The sequence below is a fragment of the Enhydra lutris genome, unplaced genomic scaffold, assembly GCF_002288905.1.
Source record: "Enhydra lutris kenyoni isolate GAN:26980312 unplaced genomic scaffold, ASM228890v2 scaffoldscaffold17, whole genome shotgun sequence".
Taxonomy (NCBI): Eukaryota; Metazoa; Chordata; class Mammalia; order Carnivora; family Mustelidae; genus Enhydra; species Enhydra lutris.
The window spans coordinates 23033330-23054638 of NW_019154101.1; the positions used below are offsets into that span (position 1 = coordinate 23033330).

The 21309-nt window shown below is 36.9% G+C and overlaps 1 protein-coding gene across 6 annotated transcripts in view; it reads right to left on the minus strand.

The window, feature by feature from the left end:
• The window catches only part of LOC111147617 (protein tyrosine phosphatase, receptor type K), a 556451-nt gene that overhangs the window by 429998 nt on the left and 105144 nt on the right, over nt 1-21309 (minus strand). For all 6 annotated transcript variants that reach the window (XM_022503780.1, XM_022503779.1, XM_022503782.1 and 3 more), the window contains exon 2: nt 2601-2723. In XM_022503780.1, coding sequence (XP_022359488.1) covers nt 2601-2723 — 123 coding nt within the window. The remainder of the gene's footprint in view (nt 1-2600; nt 2724-21309) is intronic.

The window sequence follows — 21309 nt, forward strand, 5'->3', positions numbered from 1 at the left end:
CAGAAGTCACATTTGGCAAAACTAAAGTAGCCATGACCTTTTCCCTCCTCTGCATGATTAATTACTTAATGTCCTATTAATTGGAAGACGTGGCTGAATTTCAAACACTTTCATTTTCTGTGCGTATCATCCTGTACTCTAACCAGTGATTAAGCTGTTCATCAAAGGTGAGCCAACAAGGTCATCTGAGCAGTATCTCTTCAGCTATTCATTATCCATCTTCAGTGGTAATTAACAATGGTAACATTTCCATAAATCAACATCTTTCTGATTATTCTCTGATGATAAACAGTCAAAATGTGTGCATCCCAGCCCACCCCTTTTAATTTTATATTAAAAAAAAATTCTAAATATACCACAGAGAAAACTCAGGTGACATATTACAGGAGTTTGTGCAATTAAAATGTATGAAGAAAATAAAGTTCTGTACCTCTGAAAGATAAATACACACCTATGCACAAAACTAAATGGGTCTGCTGGCAACAGAGGAGACATGCATAAGAAGCAAAGGATGTCAGCCACCTAGTACCAATTTATTCCTCTGGCAAGAAAATTATGGCTCAGTTCAGCTTCTGAGATAACCATTTGCCTACTCAGCCGTGGAAGGTGACAATTTAAAATAGAAAGCAGATTTAATTCACCTTACTCTCAAAATACACATTAGAGGCGGGACCAATAAAAACCTGTCAAAGAATATAGTTACTATATTCTTTTCTGGAACCATATTGCAAAACGTAATTTTTAGGTACGGTTTTGTTTACTTTGTGCACTTGCGGTGTATTGTCATTTATTGCTGATGTTTTAAGCTTTTTGGCTCTATACATCAGATTACTTAGTAAATTCAGAAATGCTACTGATAAAACTTTCTTCCTTGGTTCACTTGAATTGACATTTTCATCTTCAGTGGCCAGTCTAAAATTGTCATCTTTTTTTTTTATAGATTTTATTTATTTATTCAACAGACAGAGATCACAAGTAGGCAGAGAAGCAGGCAGAGAGAGGGGGGGAAACAGACTCCCTGCTCAGCAGAGACCCCAATGTGGGGCTCGATCCCAGGACCCTGAGATCATGACCTGAGCCAAAGGCGGAGGCTTAACCTACTGAGCCACCATGCCCCTAAAATTGTCATTTCTAAAGTTCACTCACTACAGGAATGTCTTTCTGAATTTGTAGAAAATTAATTATAAAGTATTTTTAAAAGATCATAATAACACTGGGTGTGGTGCATAAACAATGAATCTTGGAACACTGAAAAAATTAAACTAAATTTTAAAAAGATCATAATAAAAGTACTGAAAACATGTGTTAAAACTTAAATTATCAGCAATAGGTAATCAGTTATCAAATATATATGATTATGTATAATAATTGCATAATGATTATATATTACTACATGGCATATTAATATATCATGTTGTTAAATATTATGTTGTATATTATTATATATACATGATTATATATAATGTATAGGTATAAACGGTATTTATTTCTAAATATTAGAAGGAAAATAGTTCATGCTTTTTAATATTCTATTTTAGTATTCCTGTTGACATTTTTAATTTTTATAATTTAATAAATTATTGCTAAACATATACATACAGAGTTTGGAATTAACCCCAAATTAATATGTAGAACTGAAGGCACAAATATTAGTCTGATAGTACTAATAAATGATGCATTATAAAATAATATGTCTAGATGGCTACTGTACATTAATGTGTTTTTCACAAATAAGAGAAAACACAACTCAGACTGGCTTAACCAGTAAGATGCATTATTTCACAAAACCAGAAATCAAAGGATATATCAAAGTCTAGATAGAGAATGAACAGGGCACAACCCTATTTATCTAAAATCTACCCAGAAAAGACCTCCTCCTCCCTTTGACAATTTTGTGTCCTGGCTGCCTCTACTCAGAGCCACTTGTATGTCGAGAGCAGAATGACAATGAGATAAGGCTTCTCCCCATCATGGACTATAAACCCTCCCTTTCAGTTTGATTGTACTAAACCCATGTCATTTAACTGAATAGGTATTAAGCAAATTATCTCCCATTTTAGGTTATTTTAAAAGAATTTTGTTTGCTATGCTTTTATGTATTTTTTTCTTGGCTTTGTTTACATTTTGCCTTTTTATTAAATAGGAAAAAAAAAAGACCAGGGGCGCGTGGGTGGCTTATCCAGCTGGGCTTCTGCCTTCTGAAGCTCATGTCATGATCTCAGGGTCTGGGGATCAAGCTCAGCATCAGGCTCCTGGCTCTGTGGGACGCCTGCTCCTCCTGCTCATGCTCTCCCTGTATCTTTCTGTCTCAAATACATAAATAAAAATCTTAAAAAAAAAAAAAAAAACCAAGAACCACAAATACGTATATTTTTCCAGTCAGATATAACAAAAACATAGTGAGCATTCTTGAAGAATACAGGATTATAGAAAAGTTATTGCGGGAAAGGCAAAGACAAAAATAAGGCTCTTAGGTGTGGTCAAGTAGCTTGCCCATTAGTAGTTTACTATAACAAATGATTGTGTTACACCTAAAGTAAGAAAATGATACATATTCCAAAGCCATTCCCTCAATACTGGGTAAACAGAATGATTCTCACCTTGAGGCATCTCAGGTGGCAGATAATGAGGTTCTTGGGCACTAACATGTACCCATTCGAAGTCATCATATAGATCCTGGTGGTAATCACAGGCCCCTAGACCATCATCAAAAGTACAGCCACCTAAGAGAAGAGAAAAATTATTGTTACATTCTATACAGATTTGCTAAAAATTGAGAATGTGCTGGAGAAGGAAAGATTATTTTGAATATGTAAAATGGCACTCAATAATAATTGGTACTCCTGTTTTTTACTATTCCCATTAAATTTTCACATAAAATGAATTTCTATCAGTAGTTTCTGTCTGAATAAGAAACCAGTTTGAGCCTCAGAAGGAAGGCTAAGGCACAGATTTTGAAAGACTAAAAATAGTAAAAGATACTTCTATAGCGAAGCTTTCCTGAAATATGCAAACCACCTGAAATCTAAATAGATTTTAACAACTTTGGTGCGGAGAAGGGAAAAAGTAAAAATTGTCTTTTTTCATGATGCAAGTTCAAAAAGGTGAAGTTAATATTTAAATCTTACCAAACTCCTTGCTTGAAAAGAACACTTTGAAAGAACATTTGAAGTAGCAAATGAAACAAATAAAGCTTTAAAGCGTCTATAAGTGTTTGAGGTCAGTGATACATTCATTCTTCCATACCTTATTTTGATTACTTTCATACACACTTTTGACTTAAAAGGAGGGAAAAAACTAAAACGTAAAACTGATCAGATTTAGCATGTAATTACTCTCACCATTACCACTTTACTTAATAACCTTTTTTCAAAAAAATAAATGGAGGTAGCCTTTCCCTTTTATATCAATCATTTTTCCTGCCCCCCCCAGGGGTAATTTTATGGCATTAGTAAAATGATTACTTTTGCTTCTCAGCATACATATACAGGCACACAAAACTCAACATACTTAGTTTATTCACTTCATGAAAATAAGAACTGGCCTGTATGTCTAATCTTGAAAGAAAATGGATTAGAACTAATGAAAATTCAGCAGTGGGTTTAATGAGAAAAACCAATAACCTGTCTCCTTTCAAGTAAGTTATTTGTTTAGTTTCCATGGGGATCTCTGTGAAGAAATTCAGTGAATTCTCTGACCAAACAGCAGACTACGGAATGTTAAACTTCAGGCCTATAAATTCTTCTCCATAAACAAGGAATTTTTTTTTTTTTTTTAAGAAAAGTTTGCAGCTTATATATGGAAAAAAATCCCTTTCCTCACCAATGACAGAGATAAGCCAAGAAGGCAAGATCAGATACGTTCAGATGACATTACGGCCCTAATAACCGTTTTTGAAAGCAGACCATGTATGTGGGCATCCTTGAATCATTCTTATGACTACATCAATCCTTTAAAGTAATCAAACTTCAGTAGCTTGAAAGCTTAATAATGTCTTTTAAATATCTTAAAATAGCCTCTTATAAATGCTTCCATGGAAAATGATGTACGTCTTAATTTTAAATTAATCAATGGAAAAAAAAGGTTGCTAGGAAATGCATCTTCACATAGCAAGGGGAAAGTTTTTCTCAAGATATAATTTGCTATCAGAAGCCCAAAATGACTTACTGCTTTGTAACATAAGCCTTCAGGGCCCCCAGTGACCTTTATAATAGTGTGAGTGGCCTCTGTATATAAATTTAAATTACCAATGGAACCTACATTGGCTCATTTGGAAGACAAATGACCTTAATTGCTGCCCTTCATAGCCATGGTTAATTTTAGACTCCAGGATTCTGACTAGTAATAAACTGGAAGTATCTGTACAAAAGAAGTGGGTCAACCCTTACTATTTGTTGTTGCACATCACTGCCCTATCAGTCAAGAGTTTTGGAAATAAGTTACTAGTCCACTTGATTTGATTGATAAGAAAATTTTCAAAAAAGATGATTTTTACTACTGCAGCTTATAATAAATTCTAATCTGAGATGTACCATATATCTGTTTGCAGCACATAGGGCATATCAATAAATCTCTCATAAAACATTTTTTAAAATCTTTTTGTATTTGATATTTCAAGGGTAAATACTTACACTGTATACTGAACTAGATGATAGGAAATTTAAAAAAAAAAACTGTTCCTGGCCTGATGAATGTATAGTGGCACAGGCGCGCGCGCACGCGCGCACACACACACACACACACACACACACACACACAATGTGTTATAAAGGATAATGACAGTATGACCAAGGTCAAAGGGAACACAAATGAACTGGCTACCTACACCAGGGCGGGTTAGAGGAGGCTGCATGTCCTTAGGCCTATTAAGACAAGTAAAAATGCTGGGCCAGAATGGTGATGGGACCAAAATTAAAGAAAAACGCATGCAACTCTAAAGAAACATGAGACTTTGGGGATCTCAAATATCCTCAAAAATTTCTGTATTATAAAAATGAAGAAAAGTATGTAGGGGACAGTCAGAAATACAACTAAATATGAAATATTTTAGATATAAAATGCTTAGATTTTAATCTGTAGTACTGAAGACATCAGAGGATTTTATCCAAGAGTAGGAAAAAATTCAAGCCATGCTAAAAATAACAGCAACAACAAGAATAGTAGTAACAACTCTAATAGTCATGCATAGTTTAAAGAGAAATGGAGGAAAATGGAGGTAGAATGTTTGGCTCAACCTTACAGCAGATAACACGTAACAGATAACACAAGAAAATACACCCTGAGGTAATCCCGTTATATACAAGCCCTGTTTACCATTTAAGGCTCACTAGAAAGTCTTATAACACAAAGTCTTCTAATACACTGTCTTCTCTACACATGTTTCTGAGTTCAACACACCTTCAAGTACAGCATTAAAATCTACTTAAAGGAGAAGCATCTTAGCAAGATTCTAATTCATAAAACATAACTAATGAACTTAACATTTCTCTGAGCTAGACGGCACAACAAAAAGAGGCAAAATGTTAAAGAACTTTAGGTAGAGGGGATAAAAAATCAAGGAAGCAGCCTACATTTCAGTTGTATTTGCCACCAGTAAGACCACAATGAGTATCTGCAAATCATGTCAGAGAAACCACAATCCCAAGTTCCTTGACCTTGGAGGAAAATCACTTCTGAAGAGCCATTTCAGATTACTAATTCCTCCCTACCAATCAATCATCTAACTACAGCTGCAATGGTCAGCTTCCTCTATCGCAATCCACTTAACAGGGCTTTGCAAACTGTTCACCTAAAGATAAAAATCAAGCTAATTTGGATTTGCCTGAATTTCTTTCCATTCCTAAGAGCTCACCGAAAGGACTGGTACTAAGAAACATCAGTATCCCAACCCCAAAATGATGTTGCCTAAACATTCAGCATTTAAACTCTTGACTCTATTTAAACAGATGGTGACAGACTTGATGAAAGAAAGAATACTAAACTCAGTCTTCTCTGATGTCAAACTTTTCAATAAAAACCAGTGTTGGGGTTAATTTAGAACAAAGTTAAATTGGAGAAAAATAATTTCAAAAAATTAAAATTAAGTAAATTAAATTAAAAAAATAAAATTTAAATAATTAGAGAAAAATAAAAAGTCAATAGGGCCCCAGACAGCTCTGAGCATTTTGTAAAGGGTGTTCTTTTTAAAGATATTGTACTAGGGGCACTGGGATGGCTCAGGGTCAGATAACCAACTCCTGATTTGGACTTAGGTCATACTATCAGGGTCCCGTGATTAAATCCTGCCCCCGAGCTTCTTGCCCAGTGGGGAGGCTGCTTGAGGACTTTCCATCCCAATTCCTCTGCCCCTCCTCCCACTGACCTGCGCCTGGGCTCCCTCTCACTTGCTCCCTCTCTCTCACACACAAATAAATAAATCTTTAAAAAAATAAAAGATATTATACTAGGATATTTCACATTCTCCCCCTCCAGAGCACTTGCGTCCAGTCTTAATTTCCTGACTAAATAGAATAGCAAGAAACAGATGAAATTTTCTTTCATGGTTCTTTACTATATGTAAAGAACAAACTTCATTTAGTTGAAGACACAGATTATTTTTCTTTTTATTTTCTTAAATAGTTTAGAATAACAAGGTTTTAAAAAGAGAAACTCTTGGACAAAATATGTTGGCAAACACAATATCCTTAGCAAAGCTGTTAATGGTCTTCAAAAATGGACATAATCTTTTCCAATTGTGAATTAAGCTGTAATGCAAATCCGCTCATGTAAGTGATCATCATCTCTGCAATGATCCTTCTTCCATTAAGAACAAAAAGAAAGATTGACACATGTTACATTAGGACACATGGAATACTGAATTAAACTAACTTTAAATAGATCATCTTTATCTATGCTAATCAGAAACCATAATATAAGTTTACTGATATAATCCCCAAAATTCATTACAAAGAGGCCAATACATTTCACCAAAAAATTCAGAAGAACAGAAAAGGAATTTATTACTAAATATCTTAAATGTTAATTCTACATATAATCTGAGTCAATACAGCCTATTCCCAGAAAAACAGATTATTGGAAAAAGGGTAAAAATTAATGCTTTTATATAAAGTTCTTATTTCTTCTGAAATCTACTGGGTTATTTTAATGGCTTTTTTGTTGTTTTTCGTACAATTCTGGGACTACTGAAGTTACAAAGTAAGAATTAACAATGCCACGAGCAATGTTTAGGTAGTTTACATCTGCTCTAAAAATATGCAACATTTTTATCTCGATTTAAGTACTCAAGTTCAAGTAAGAAAAAAAAATCCAAATAGATGCAAAGTACAAATGCCTTTGGGAGCATAAATATGAGCCACTGGTCGTAATACATTGCTCTGATTCAATACTAAAGAGGATCTACTGAAGAAAAATTAGAAAATTCACGTAAAAGAGTTGCTTAAAAGATAATCACTTCAGATCAAAAAAAAAAAAAAAAAAAAAGTATTTTACCCTGCTAGTAACTAATTAGTATGTGAAAATATTATTTGAGCCTAGTTCCTTCATAAAGGAAAAGAACTTGAAACACATTTGTGGGAATCCAAACCCATCATTTATTGATAGATACAAATGATTCTTAATGATCAGAGAAGAGCTCATTTCAAACACACCCATAAATTATCTAATTGTTCATCCCTAAAGTTCCATTTCTTGCCAAGAATATATGTTTAATATATATAATCCAACACTACTTAGCTTGTAAGACTTCTATTCCAACTGTCTGTGATTCAAAGCAAATCTGAGTAATCTTCCTTTAATAAGACTGAATTAGCCAGAATAGAATAACAAACCCAAATTCACTCCCCTCCATCTTTGCAGAGGCAATATTAAAATCTCCTAAATTTCAATGGGTAAAACTTAAGGAATTTCAGGGTGCCTGGATGGCTCAATCAGTTGCTCAAGTCATGGTCCCAGGGTCCTGGGATCAAGCCCTACATCGAGCTCCCTGCTCAGCAGGGAGTCTGCTTCACCCTCTCCCTCTGCTGCTACCCTTGCTTGTGCTGTCTCTCTGTCATAAAAATAAATAAAATCTTTAAAAAGAAAAAAAAAAAAACTTGAGGAATTTCAAGGAACTGACACACACACCATTTAGGTGGTAGGAGAGAGACAGTTTTGAGACACAGCAAGAAGTGAAGGTTCAACACATACATAGCTTTGCTATTTTACTTCTATGAGCTTTAATCTCCATTCCAGTAAAATCTAGACAATAATAGCTACAGTACAGTTAATTGTGTGAGTATTAACGATAATGCATGTAAAGCCCCTAACACTCAACAAGTTTTCTATTTCTAGTAGTCTTCTTTTCTCACATCTCATTCTTGAGTTTATTATCTAAATATGCTGTACAGATGCAAACCTATGCACATATCAAAGTACTAAAGCCTAAACGAGAAACTTACAATTTCCATATAATTTACCCAAAAAGTCGAAAGCATTTCCATAAAGGCAGTATTACCATATTACCATCATCAGATATGCTTTCACTTAGGAAATACCTTCCTTTAGCTCAGGGGTCAGCAAATATTATCTGTAAAAAAACAAGTTAATAAATATTTTCAGTTTTGCAGGCCTTACCATTTCTTTTTCGTTTTCTTTTTCTTTTTAAAGATTTTATTAACTTGAGGCACCTGGGTGGTTCAGTGGGTTAAGCCTTTGTCTTAGGCTCAGATCATGGTCTCAGGGTCTTGGGATCGAGTTCCGCATCAGGCTCTCTGCTCAGCAGGGAGCCTGCTTCCCCTTCCCCCTCTGCCCACCTCTCTGCCTACTCGTGATCTCTCTTTCTGTCAAACAAATAAGATCTTAAAAGAGAGAGAAAGAGAGAGAGAGATTTTTCTTAATTTATTTGAGACAGAGATAGCATAAACAGGGGGAGGGGTAAAGGGAGAGGAAGAAGCAGACTCCCCACTCAGCAGGGAGCCCACAGCGATGCTGGATCCCAGGGCCCCAAGATCATGATCTGAGCCAAAGCCAGATGCTTAACAACTGAACCACTCAGGTACACCCAGGCCATACCATTTCTGTCACAACTATATGTCATTGAAGCAAGAAAGCAGCCATAGAGAATACCCACCAAATGGATATGGTGGTATTCAAATTATACTTCTATTTACAAAAATGGGTGGCAAAATGGATTTGGCTTCTGTGTCATAGATCAGGAACCCCTGGTTTAGATCACATTGATCATAAGCTGCTGCTTTTTTTTTCCCCCTATTTTGATATTTATTTATTTATCTGAGAGAGAGAGAGAGACAGAGATAGGGACAAAGAGAGCACATGCAGGAGGAGAGGGAGAAGCAAGCTCCCCACTGAGCAGGGATCCTAATGTGAGGCTTGATCCTGGGACCCTGAGATCATGACCTGAGCCAAAGGCAGATGCTTAACCAACTGAGACACCCAGAATACAGTCTGGTTAAAAGCTTAGAACCAAGGGTCTTTCATTTCTGCATCACCTCTACAGGACTGAATTTTTTCCCCATATATCAAGACAAGCAGCAGTGGTCCACAGCCAGGAACTGAACTGACTGAGTTTGAATGACAGAATTACATCTGAAACCAAATCAGATTATATGGCTGGGCAGAGATTCAAGTCAGAAAGTGAGAATACGGAAATGCCAAAGAAACTCTCAAAGTCCTCTAGCCTGAGTTCCAAACTTCTAAGACACAAAGGGAAATAAATATATTTTATATCAGGATTCAGTTTCTACAGGCATACAGGCATGCAAATATTTATATGCATAGTATGTGTGAACAATCACACTCTTTCAACCGTTCATTATCTCATTCTATGGATCACTAATCCAGTGCTCTTTCTATAAATGAAATAAAATGAAGAGTAGTTGTATGAATCAGGGGAGTAGACAGATATGAAAAAAAAAAGGACTACCAATCCTTTGTCTCAAATACATGTGAGTACCTGTCCACTATGGGAGGGGACCCAGAAGATAGGTGTGAGCAGTCCAAGTTTCCATACCTAACTTCCAGGGCTCGAGATAAAGTCCAAAAATAAGCCTCTGACAGACATGCGCGGCCTGGCAATATGTGACCATCCAACTTCATTATGGAGCTAATGGATGATTACGTGCCAAACAGCCATAGAAATGACATCACACATGAAAAGAGGTTTATTTAAATATAAGAGGAATATATTAATGAAAGGCACCTCATAGTAGAAAAAAATTAAAATTGCCCAGTCATAGATCAAGAAACTATCAAAGCCAAGATCTGAACCCGAGCACTGTGGGTTCTTTACTCTTAACCTCCCTACCATTAAATGGCTCCGCAAAATCAGGGGAGATTAGGTATTTTCCGAATCACCCAGTACAGCTCCCTCCACTGGTCAAATCCTCATGGTATTACTCAACACAGAGCACATTACCTATCCCACCCATATGATGGTAGTGCTCCATCATTTGAACATAAAACATAGGGAACTTTGAACCACATCACATATCGAAGTCTCTCAGGCTTAATGCCACCAACAGGAAAGGGTCTTTATTGGATAGAGCTATAATAGCCTAGCTGATTAACTAGTAACTTTGGCAAAGAATTTTATTGAAATAGGGTCACTTCAGGCTGAGAATTCGTATGTTCACAACACTGTCCTATCCTCCTTGCTTAACAACCTTTACTTCTCACCTCATCGCCCCCAAAACAGGTATAAATAAGAAGCTTTTCTATCTTTGAAAACATTAAAATAAAGTAAAAGCAATTTGTTCTGGAAATTTTTACAGTAGCCTTCACATTAATCCTACTTTTAAAAGCCAGGTATTTTACCCAAGATCATTAGTGTATTTACACAAATTTGTCTTCCTATTTTTTATCCTTGTATCTATCCCAGTAAAATCTCATCTTTTTTGCTTAGCATTAGATACACATTCTAGACAAACCCATTGAACAAAGTAATGGAGAGTAAATGTACTGAAAAATAAAATTCCCAATTGAAGCCATATTTACATTTCAGTAAAATTGGAAAACCACCCAAGCTCACACTTAAACATTTCTTTGTTTTGTTTTGTTTCTCATGAAGGGATTGCTGGTGGGTTCTACTTCCCGGCTTATTTCAGCCCTTGCTCCTGACTCAGCTCAAGCATGATGGGTAACAGACCATTTTTCATTTATGAAGGGAGTTCTGTGAAATGCTGAAGTCATGTAAAACGGAATTCCACAACCCACCCTCCTAGAGGAAGGGTAAAGCTCTGCTTTGAGGCTTTGAATTTAAAGATTTACATCAGACTGGCAAAGAAATCTTAAATACAGCCAAGCACATTTTAAGAAGGTCAACAATTCCGTTTTGTAAGACTGTGAAATACACTTCAAGGAAATGATAATCAACTAGTTTAGGGAAATAATTAAAAAGCATCCCAAAGTAAAAAAAAAAAAAAAAAAATTCATTAACATGAAGCCCCTTTCTTATCAAAATGATTCTAGACTTGGTGTAATATATAAGGCATACAGGTCAATGTTTGGGTTTTCCATAGTTTTTATTTATCTACTTATTTGAGTGGGGACGGAGCACAGCGACAAGAAGCAAACTCCCAATGAGCATGTGCCCTATACAGAGCTGAATCTTAGGACTCTGAAATCACAATCATTTGGCTCATGACCTGAGCCAAAATCGAGTGTCAGATGCTTAAGTGACCAAGCCACCCAGGTACCCCAAGTTTTTCATAGTTTCTAAAACACATTCTTAAAAGAAAAATTGTGTTTCTTTCTGCCATTATCTTTATTTAGATAAAGAAAGTTGGGTATCGTTATTTCAGTCTGTATATACACTACTGATACTGGCTGCATTAACCACTTCCTCTCATTCTAAGCATCAGTTATACAGTGTTTGGCATCTTGCCAGGTGCAGAGCAAACAAGCCACTCCTACAAACCACAAGTAAATCATTCCATTAATATTGAGTGATGCCAGAAACCACAGTGTCAGGAATTTCTGTCCCTTTCCTCATAAAGTAAGCATTCCAGGCTTTAACCAAAATTCTGGTACAAATTTTATTACAACTTTTATCAACTTCTGACCAAACCAGTTAGGCAGCCTGAGTCAAAATAACTTCCTCTTCTCAAGGTTCCTTTCTCAGCTGAGTGCCCGGGTTACCAGTCAGAGGAATCGCCACGAAAAATAAAGATTTCCCAAGTAGCAAAAAACACTGCTACTCACGGATATTTAAGTGACATGTAAGTCAAGTCAATGGCCATTCTGACCTAACAGAGAAAGTCTTTTTTTTTTTAAAAGATCTCATCTATTCATTTGAGATGGGAGAGGAAGAAGCAGACCCTTTACTGAGCAAGAAGCCCAATGGTGAGGCTTGATTCCAGGACCCTAGGATCATGACCTGAGCTGCAGGCAGACGCTTAACCGACTGAGCCACCCAGGTGGCCCAATAGAGAGAGTCTTAATTGGGAAAATATTGAGTAAGGTTTTATACAGAGCCTCATCAAGATTCAGACCTGCCTGTATCTTCATTTTCTCATCTCTATACCAACTAAAAAAATACCCAATTTGGCTTTACTTTCCCATCTCTACTTCTACCTACTACATAAGAATGCTGTGCCAATTAATTTGAAAAATCTCTCCACAATATCCTGTGGCATTAAAGCTAAATGCTATACACATCTAAGGTATCATTAAGTTAGAATTTTAGTTAGCAAAACATGTAGGTGAAATCTCTATTCTTGTTTTACATTTACATGAAATGTTTAGAGTAATATGGCCAATAATTTGGAGGATTAGAAGACGGAAGATGAGCTTACAACAATATTCCATCATTCATGGGCTTTTGTGAAAAGATAAAGCAGCTGTATGTCAGAAACTCATGCTACTCCCCAGTAGAACTCCTAAAATATAAACTACCACAATCTAACTACTCTTACATAACAAAAATATTTTAAAGATGTTAACTCTGCCTATATTAGAATTTCAAATGAAACTCAAAAATATTAAAAAGTGCTTCAGTGCAGAAAAGAGGTCTGGGCATAGAAGAGTAATTTAATAGAGATAAGAAGTTAACTTTCTTTTGTTGCAAATTCCATGCAGATCAGAGCAGTAGATAGAACATCTACAGACTTGCAATAGCCTTGTCTCATCATGTTTAGATTGGCTGAAGCTTTATATCCCATTTATTTAACATTCTTATTTTAATTTTCCCTTCAGTTCTTGCTCTAAAACATGACTGACTTTAAATCTATCCAACTGTACAGTTTACTGATTAAAGGCAAACACATTTCTTCAAAAGGAAACATAAAAACCTGGAAATTTCTAATTCCAAATATAAGGGGTTGAGAAGCTGGCAAATAAGATTTGAATAACAGATTAAAAGCGGTAGCACGTGAGGACAGCATGTGAAGTCTGGGATCTGCTGTGCAGAGTAGGACAGCCTTCCTGTCTCACTGTTCACCTAAACCTAGAGTTTCTATTTTGGAATTTTCAACTCTCTAAAAACAGACAAAATAAAAGGCATTATTACAACATGGAGCTGACAAGGCCATCCTAGCAAATAATTAGTAAAAACAAATTGCCCCTAATTAATGTCCCAATAAACTTAAGCAAAGCCTGTCATGCTCACTATTCAAATTCAAGTAAAGGCAAATTCCAATAAAATGAGCAATTTTTTGGCCATAGCATTTGCAAAATGTCAAAGGACTGATAATATCTAGTAGTGATAGTACATGGAATAACAATAGGAAGGGCAAAGGGCACTTTGGTTTTATATACCAAAGTTGTTAATCACTTACTTTCTAAACCAGCAATTATATTTCTAGAAACTTACCCTACATAAATGTTCACAATACATACAGTCCTGAGTCCTACAAATACAACCCAGGACTACCAACTCCCCTGAAAACCAAGACAAATTATTTATGGGGCTCTCATGATACCCAAAGACAACAAGACTACCTCCAAGCCTGAAGGGCACTTCCAGCAATAGTGCTTGCAAATAAAATCCCAAACTTCAGGCTAATGAACACTAGTAAGGTATTATAATAGTTATTTTACACAGGGAACCTAAATATTCAACATTATCAACTAGCAAAGATAAAAACAAAGCAAACTTTAATAAGCAATATAGAATTCAGCAATTATCTTGCAAATGTTGACAGAGTCAATTAAAATATCTTAAGATATTAGGCAAAGAAATGTTGACTCAAGTGCACAAACGGAAAGAAGAAGGTGTCATAGGAGATCGATGAAGTAAAAGTATCCCTCCTCAGCTACCGATTTTCACCTGGCTATTTAAGCACATTGGGAAAAACAAACATAGGGAAACCACTTACAAGAAGTAACATTTTATGATAAACCATCCAAGATAAGATTGATTACAGCAATAGCATTGTTAAGTCAACCAAAAATAAAATTATCTGAAAGAATGGCTTTGAGTATAACTTCCTAGTATTTTCCTGACATCTAATAGCATAACTTAGCTCCTTTTCACTTATCACTTCAGCAACTTCAGGCCTCATCTGAAAGTACAACCAGAATGCAAAACAGATTAGGGTATAATAGAGCGCTAAACATGTCAAAGGCATTTCTGATGTTACTTTATCTGCAAAGGATAAGTTTAAAATTTTGTCAGAGAATGCATTTATATACATATTTCCACATGAAATGCTTGGACCATGATTGGGACTATCTAGCTACTACTCATAACTTTATTTAATTCAAAAATTTTCTAATAACCTAGTAAATCTAATAAAATAAATAGCAGAGTAAGCTGCTAAAATAAAAATCTATTCCTAGAAACAGCGTTTTCAATTTGTGAAATACAACAAAAATCAACTAGAGAAATCACAGAAAAATATCCTCCAATTCAAGTACCTTCCTAAGTCCTCTTATCTCTCAAGTTCATGTTTATTTTTAGTCTATAATTGGGATGTTAACATAACTTTTATTTAGATCAATATGATGCACGAAGGAAGTAGGGCCAGAGGAACCAGAGCATGAAAATCATAGTAGAGAGCAACAATCAGCTGACATTCCTGATAGTTGTATTTGACTAAGATTCTTTCAGGAGACAGTCTATAGAATAGGCAGTAACAGAAAGAAGGGCTCTTGGATTAGAAAAAATAGGTGATAGAGATCTGGAGCAATGAAAGCATCTCTTGGGGAAGGAAGAGAATGGAGGATAATAGAGTGCTGGGCTAAAGACTAAGAGATTAAAGAGTGCTAGAGTTTGGAAGGTGGGGGATCAGAGACCACTGAGGTAAGGCCTCAATGGACAGAAGAGAGGAGTTTGTGACCTAGTCAATCTAAATAGCAAAGCCATAATCCAGGTATAACTCGCAGACCACTCATGATACCATGAATTGTGTGAAGTTAAGAATTTTAAGAACTGTCTGTATATACATACACAGCAGGTTTTCAGGTAAGTAAGAGGCATTCGGATTCTTGCTCAAGGGGTTTTAACCTCCAGCCTGGTAAGGACTGTCCACATCCAAAAGGAAATGTGTGAGGTTGGAAAGCTTCTTCCCGCTGTGATCAGATGAACAAGCAAGTATCCCTCCTACAAAAGGAGAATCACCCACTTACAGGATTCTGCAGTCCACCTCCACTCCTCCCCTTGATAATCCATAAAAGCAATTGGCTATGTTTCACATTAGGATTTGTTTTTCATGTACTTGAGGCATCTTGTAAAAACAGAAAAAAGGACTCCTTTTTACTGTGGAAATATTGGCAATAACATGGTCACGTGTTCAAGAAAAATTATTTCCACCAAAATATCAAAAGGCATTAAAAAGTTAGTGACCAGTCATGTGGCCTCACTCCAAGCTGCAGCAATGTCTACAAAATACAGCCTTGAACTAGGGTATCTGTGATTTCTTTAAGACAACAAAAGCTCAATGAGTGAAAGGCTATCAAATCTGACTCAGTGGCATTAATTACATCTCCAAGGGTGAAGTGAGAATTGTGTGAGTCAAAGAATAAAATTTTATAGTACTATAAAACACTGGTCTAGAAGTCACAAGGGAAGGGAACTGCAGGGTAAGTAATTGAAGGCAGGAGAGTTGACTTCCTGCCCAATCACTAACTTGGCTGAGCCTTTAGTGGTAAAACTTTCTTCCCAGCCTTAAATTTATATTCACAGTAACCACCACAGCCTCCAAAAGAAAATCAAATGAACACTGTCCTCTTCTTAAACATTTAAGATACAATGTAAATCTCTCCAAGGATCCGGGGTGCCAGGCATATCATACCTTTTCCAAATCTCAATGTTACCATGGAGAAAAGTCAGATCTAAACCAGTCAACATTATTGCACACATTACACACCAGAACGTACAAATAAGTATTTTCATTCAGAGAAGGGAAAAGGAGATTTTTAAAGTTTCCTTTCCTAAATTGAAAGCAGTTTTACCTCAACTGTAGGATCAGATCCATTCTTTACATATGGACAGCTTCAAGTGATATAAGTAACAGCAAATTACAATATGCATCATTTGGTATGCAGTTTTGCAATTGCAATCTTTAGATGAATTGGAATTCACAAACAAGATTCAGACAGGCTTTATGAATCTCCAAGGGGATTAATGAAAATATCTGGCCAGAATACAAAGTATAGCAACAACAGTTATTATTAATGTACAAAAATATTTAACACAGTTGACAGCATATTAAACTAGATAAACATTAGTTTTTTTTTTTTTTCAATTTAAAAATCATATATATGCTCACCAGCCAGAGATAACCAGTGCTAACATTTTCATGTGCATTTCTTACTAGGTTTTCCAACATTATATTTTCTTACTGCTTATTGACAATATTTAGGAAAGCCACTCACTTTTTTTATTTTTTCCTAATTTAGCATACCCAAAGATTTTGCAAATGCTCTCAGTCTAATAATGTTACTAGTTGATGTTACTGGGACTCTAAGTAGGAACTTCTATTGTCTAAATAATGCTGAGTTTGTTCTCCTTTGTGTGTAGTATTATTTAAATCCACAGGAATCTCTAAGCCAATATTAATAATGGTGATACTGAACAGATACTAATTGATTAATGCTCCTCCTACTAGCTGGAGCATGACCTTTTCAGTAGGTTAGTATCTCTCTCCACTCATCCTCAGTGCTACTTCTGATCAGGCGGGTATTCTTGAGGCACCAGGCAGGACAAGTGATAAAAGCTGTGGCAGTGTCGGAGGTGGGAAGAGAAACTGCTGTCGTAATAGCAGAGGAGGAAGCCACAGCAGCCGTAGCCACTAATGCTGACCAAGCAGCCACCATGTACCGGGACCTGCTCCGAGACTTCATGCGAAGTAATTCACCTAATCCTCACGCCAAAACCTAAAAAGGTGGCCCTATTAGTACGTCCATTTTAGAGATGAAGAACCTAAGGTAAGCTTAGTTTACCTGTGATTTGTTCAAGTCACACTGCTGGTAAGGCACCAATCCAGGATCCAAATCCAAGGAAGGTGGACATTTCTGAACTTCCTTCAAATGGATGAAAGAAAGCATTTCAAAGGGAAGAGCAGCATCAAACTCAAGGAGAAAGCCAACAGGCAAGCCGGGTATTACCAAATCAAAAACACAGACTGGACAAGCAGTCACAAACCGCAGGCCAGATACCACCACCGTGGCCTACAAATACTGGATTAACACAAGATGTTTTTGCACGAACTATGGCAAATCACAAGCGTTTCCTCAGGAGAAGCAGATTTCATGCTCCAAACCCTCCCACGTAGTCAAGTAATGGCTTCTTCTTGGTTCAAGCCAGCAATTTTTTTTTTTAAGATTTTATTTATCTATCTGACAGACAGAAATCAGAAGTAGCCAGAGAGGCAGGCAGAGAGAGAAGGGGAAGCAGGCTCCCTGATGTGGGGCTTGATCCCAGGACCCTGAGATCATGACCTGAGCCAAAGGCAGAGGCTTAATCCACTGAGCCACCCAGGCGCCCCAAGGCAGCAAATTTTAAATAAGCAATTGGCACTGGCCCTCTTCCATTGTCCCTGTTCCTTCTCTTGGAGAGAGGAAGGATGCCTAGTCTCATTTTAGCAGCTGTGACTCAGCTGTCTACTCTACAAGCCCACACCAAGAATGTGGACATCCTTTCAGAGATGCCATTTACAGGCAAGAAATTGTTGGGAGAGCAAGGATACCCGCCTGTTTCAGTTTGCAACTCTTTTGTGTAATAAATATCCTTAACCCAGCTTACCTCAGCATCTACAACCCCTACATTTCTTCAGTTCTTTACTAGAACTAGCTATTTGAAGACAAGGACTATATTTAAGCCGCCTACATACTGCTAAAGCAGGGCAAGGCAGTGACCTTCTAACCTGACTCCTGATAGAGTTCAAAGCAATCCCATGAAGAAGGAGAAACACAATATCAAGGGCATCTGCCAAGTGTCCATGTGCATGAAGTGCTGCTCACTCACTGCATAAAAGGAACATTCATGTGCCCCGTCCCTCAAGAAGTCCACCTTAGTTTTGTTTCTGTGTTCGTTTTTAGGAAAATGCCAGGCTCCATTTGTTCTGAATGTTCATTTACTTAAAAAGTGAAGTTATTTGAAAGTGTGAAGAGCTGCAAAAGATCCTGAAGCCCATTGAGTACGATTCTCCACCCAGTACAGGAATGTCTTCTAGCATTTCAGGACAGATGGCCTCACGGCATCTGCTTGGGTATTTGCACACCCTTCGTGGTAAGGCAGGACCTCTGGCGTATCAATGGTATTCTCCCATGATGGCTTTGAAATCCCTTGACCACTGGCATTGCAATCGCATGACATTTGTGATGACATTTTCAAAGACTACATCCTACAGAGTGTCGTACAACTATTAGACTTCAGAACTGGAAAGGACTCTAGGGATCATTTAAGCCCAGGTCACTTTGTGTTTAATCTAGACCACAGCCTAGGTTCAGTGAGCCTATAGGTACACATAGGTTCAGCTTAACCTCTAACATTCACTATGTTAGAGGTTAAGGAGGTTAAGGATCACCCTCCCATTCTGAGCCAACCTCTCAAAACAAAGCCTCATTTCTTTTTTTTTTTTTTTCTTTTTTTCTTTTCCTTTTTTTTTTTTTGGATGAGAATTCACTGGGTCTCACCAGGACAGTTTGGCTTATAATCTGTTTAGCCCGAGCCCAGGCAGGTGGTACTTCACAAAGAGATAATTCCTCCCAAGTGCCAAGTCTCTCAAAGTTCAAGGGCAGGAAGTCATTTGCATCCCAGATGGGAGGAAGAGAAGCAGTGGGCTGGCCCCAGACTGCAGAAGCCCTGGTTTGGGGCAGTGGGCACACAGACACTGGCCCCCTTAGCCCTGGAAGGGTGCTAATTCTTCCTTCTATTGAGGAACAATGACCAGGTAGGCAGTTGGGGTGAGGAAAAGGAACTTGGGACTCTCGGCAGGCCCATATACAAGTATACAATCTCTCCTTTGGCAAACACACAGACACAGACAGACAGACACACATACACACACTCATGTACCCCTCTCCTTGCTCCTACTTCCCTTTATTTTCCCCATAAAGGTCTGTTTCACAAAGCTTCATTTCTATTGACTTTTTCTTATTCAAAAAGTGAAATCCATTTGTAACTTTTCTCTTTCTATCCTATGTAATTGACAAGGAAATGGCAGGAACTACATCAGAAGCACACAGTCTAGATTAGGTAAATGGTCCTAAATCCGGTAATTTCAGTTTTTCTCTGATAAAATTTCTTTAATTTCTGCTCACTTGCTCAAGTGATTCAAGGGTCAACACAACCTGGTTGAGCTATTCTCTGCATGTCACCTTCCAAATCTCCTTCCTAGCAACCTCAGAATTCTCTGATGCCAAGGCTGCTATGTGAAAAATAAAAAGGAAAAGAGACTTTTCTTTAAGAAATAATCGTATTTACTCTTAAGAAAAATCTGGACGAGGCATCATATATAAACTTGTGCTTCATGTCCAAGGCCACAAGACAATTACCACAATTAAAGAAAGCTTTTCCTTTTAAAAAACAATGGTTTATTATTTTAATAAGCACAGAAGAGCTGTATTCATATTTCCATCGTGAAAAAGGTGCCATTTGAGACATAATCTGAGAAGTTAAAAAAAAATCCCTTTTTTTTTTTTTCACCTATCACTCTCATAAACCACTTTGGCGAAGATGACTCTTGAGGATAATTTCCATTTGTCAAGTCCCCTTCTCTTCTGAAAAGGACAGACTTGAGCTAAGGAGCAGTATCTGAAACCAAGAGGCCACCGACAAGCCTTACAGAAGAGAAAGCCATGAAAAAAGGACCTTAATCCAATAATTGTTACAATTACAATTACATCAAGTCCCCATCTATAAAAGACTCTTAGTGTTTATTTGTTCAATCACAGTAGCCTGTGTGAATATAGCAAAATCCATGGCACAAAGGAAGGTTTGAATAAAAACTGCTGAAATAATTGAAATTATAAAATGAAAAACGTCATTCTTCTACATGGTTTAAAAAAAAACTTGGTTGTATTAAATTTGTGATGGTTAGGATTAAATACTTGGGGCTAATAATATCTTTACAGGTGACATTAGAGCTCAATCAATCTAGTTACCAATAAAGAATTCAATTCAATAAGCATTTATTGAAGAACCTGTAATACTGGTACTATACTAGATATTAAGAATACACAGACAAAAAAGTGCCTGACATAAAGGGGGCTACAGATATATAAGTAAATTATTATAATATGAAAAATATACTTCACATGTATAGCAATAGGACAATAAATGATCAATAAGCACTATACTCAGGTAGACAGTCAAGAAAAACTTCTCTGTAATGGACATATTGAACTAAGTTCTGAAGGAAGAATGAAGACCAAAGAAAACAGTACAAAAACAGGGATGACCAAAATTGGATTAACTTTGTTTTGTGGCAGTATTAGGTTCAAGAGAGGGATGCTAAGAGAAGATCTGGAGAGATATACAATACTCAGTAATACCTGACATGGTGTGTCATGCTGAGGATCATGGACTAACCTTTGTAAGTAAGGGACACAAGTGAAATTTGTTTTAAAAAAGACTGCATTGGCAATAGTACAATGAACCAGCTGTAGAGGGCCCCACACAAGAAAGACAAGATTTAAAGAAGTGAATGCAATAGTCTGGGTGAGACTATACTGTTAGTATAATGGTAAAGAGATGTTTCCTTTTTTGTAAGTGTTGGGGAAAACCACATAGGAGCGCCTGCATGTCTCAGTCAGTTAAAGTGTCCTACTCTTGATTTGAGCTCAAGTCATGAACTCAGAGTCATGAGATCAAGTCCTGTGTCAGTCTCTGTGATGGGCATGGAGCCTGCTTGAAAGTCTTTCTCCCCGTTC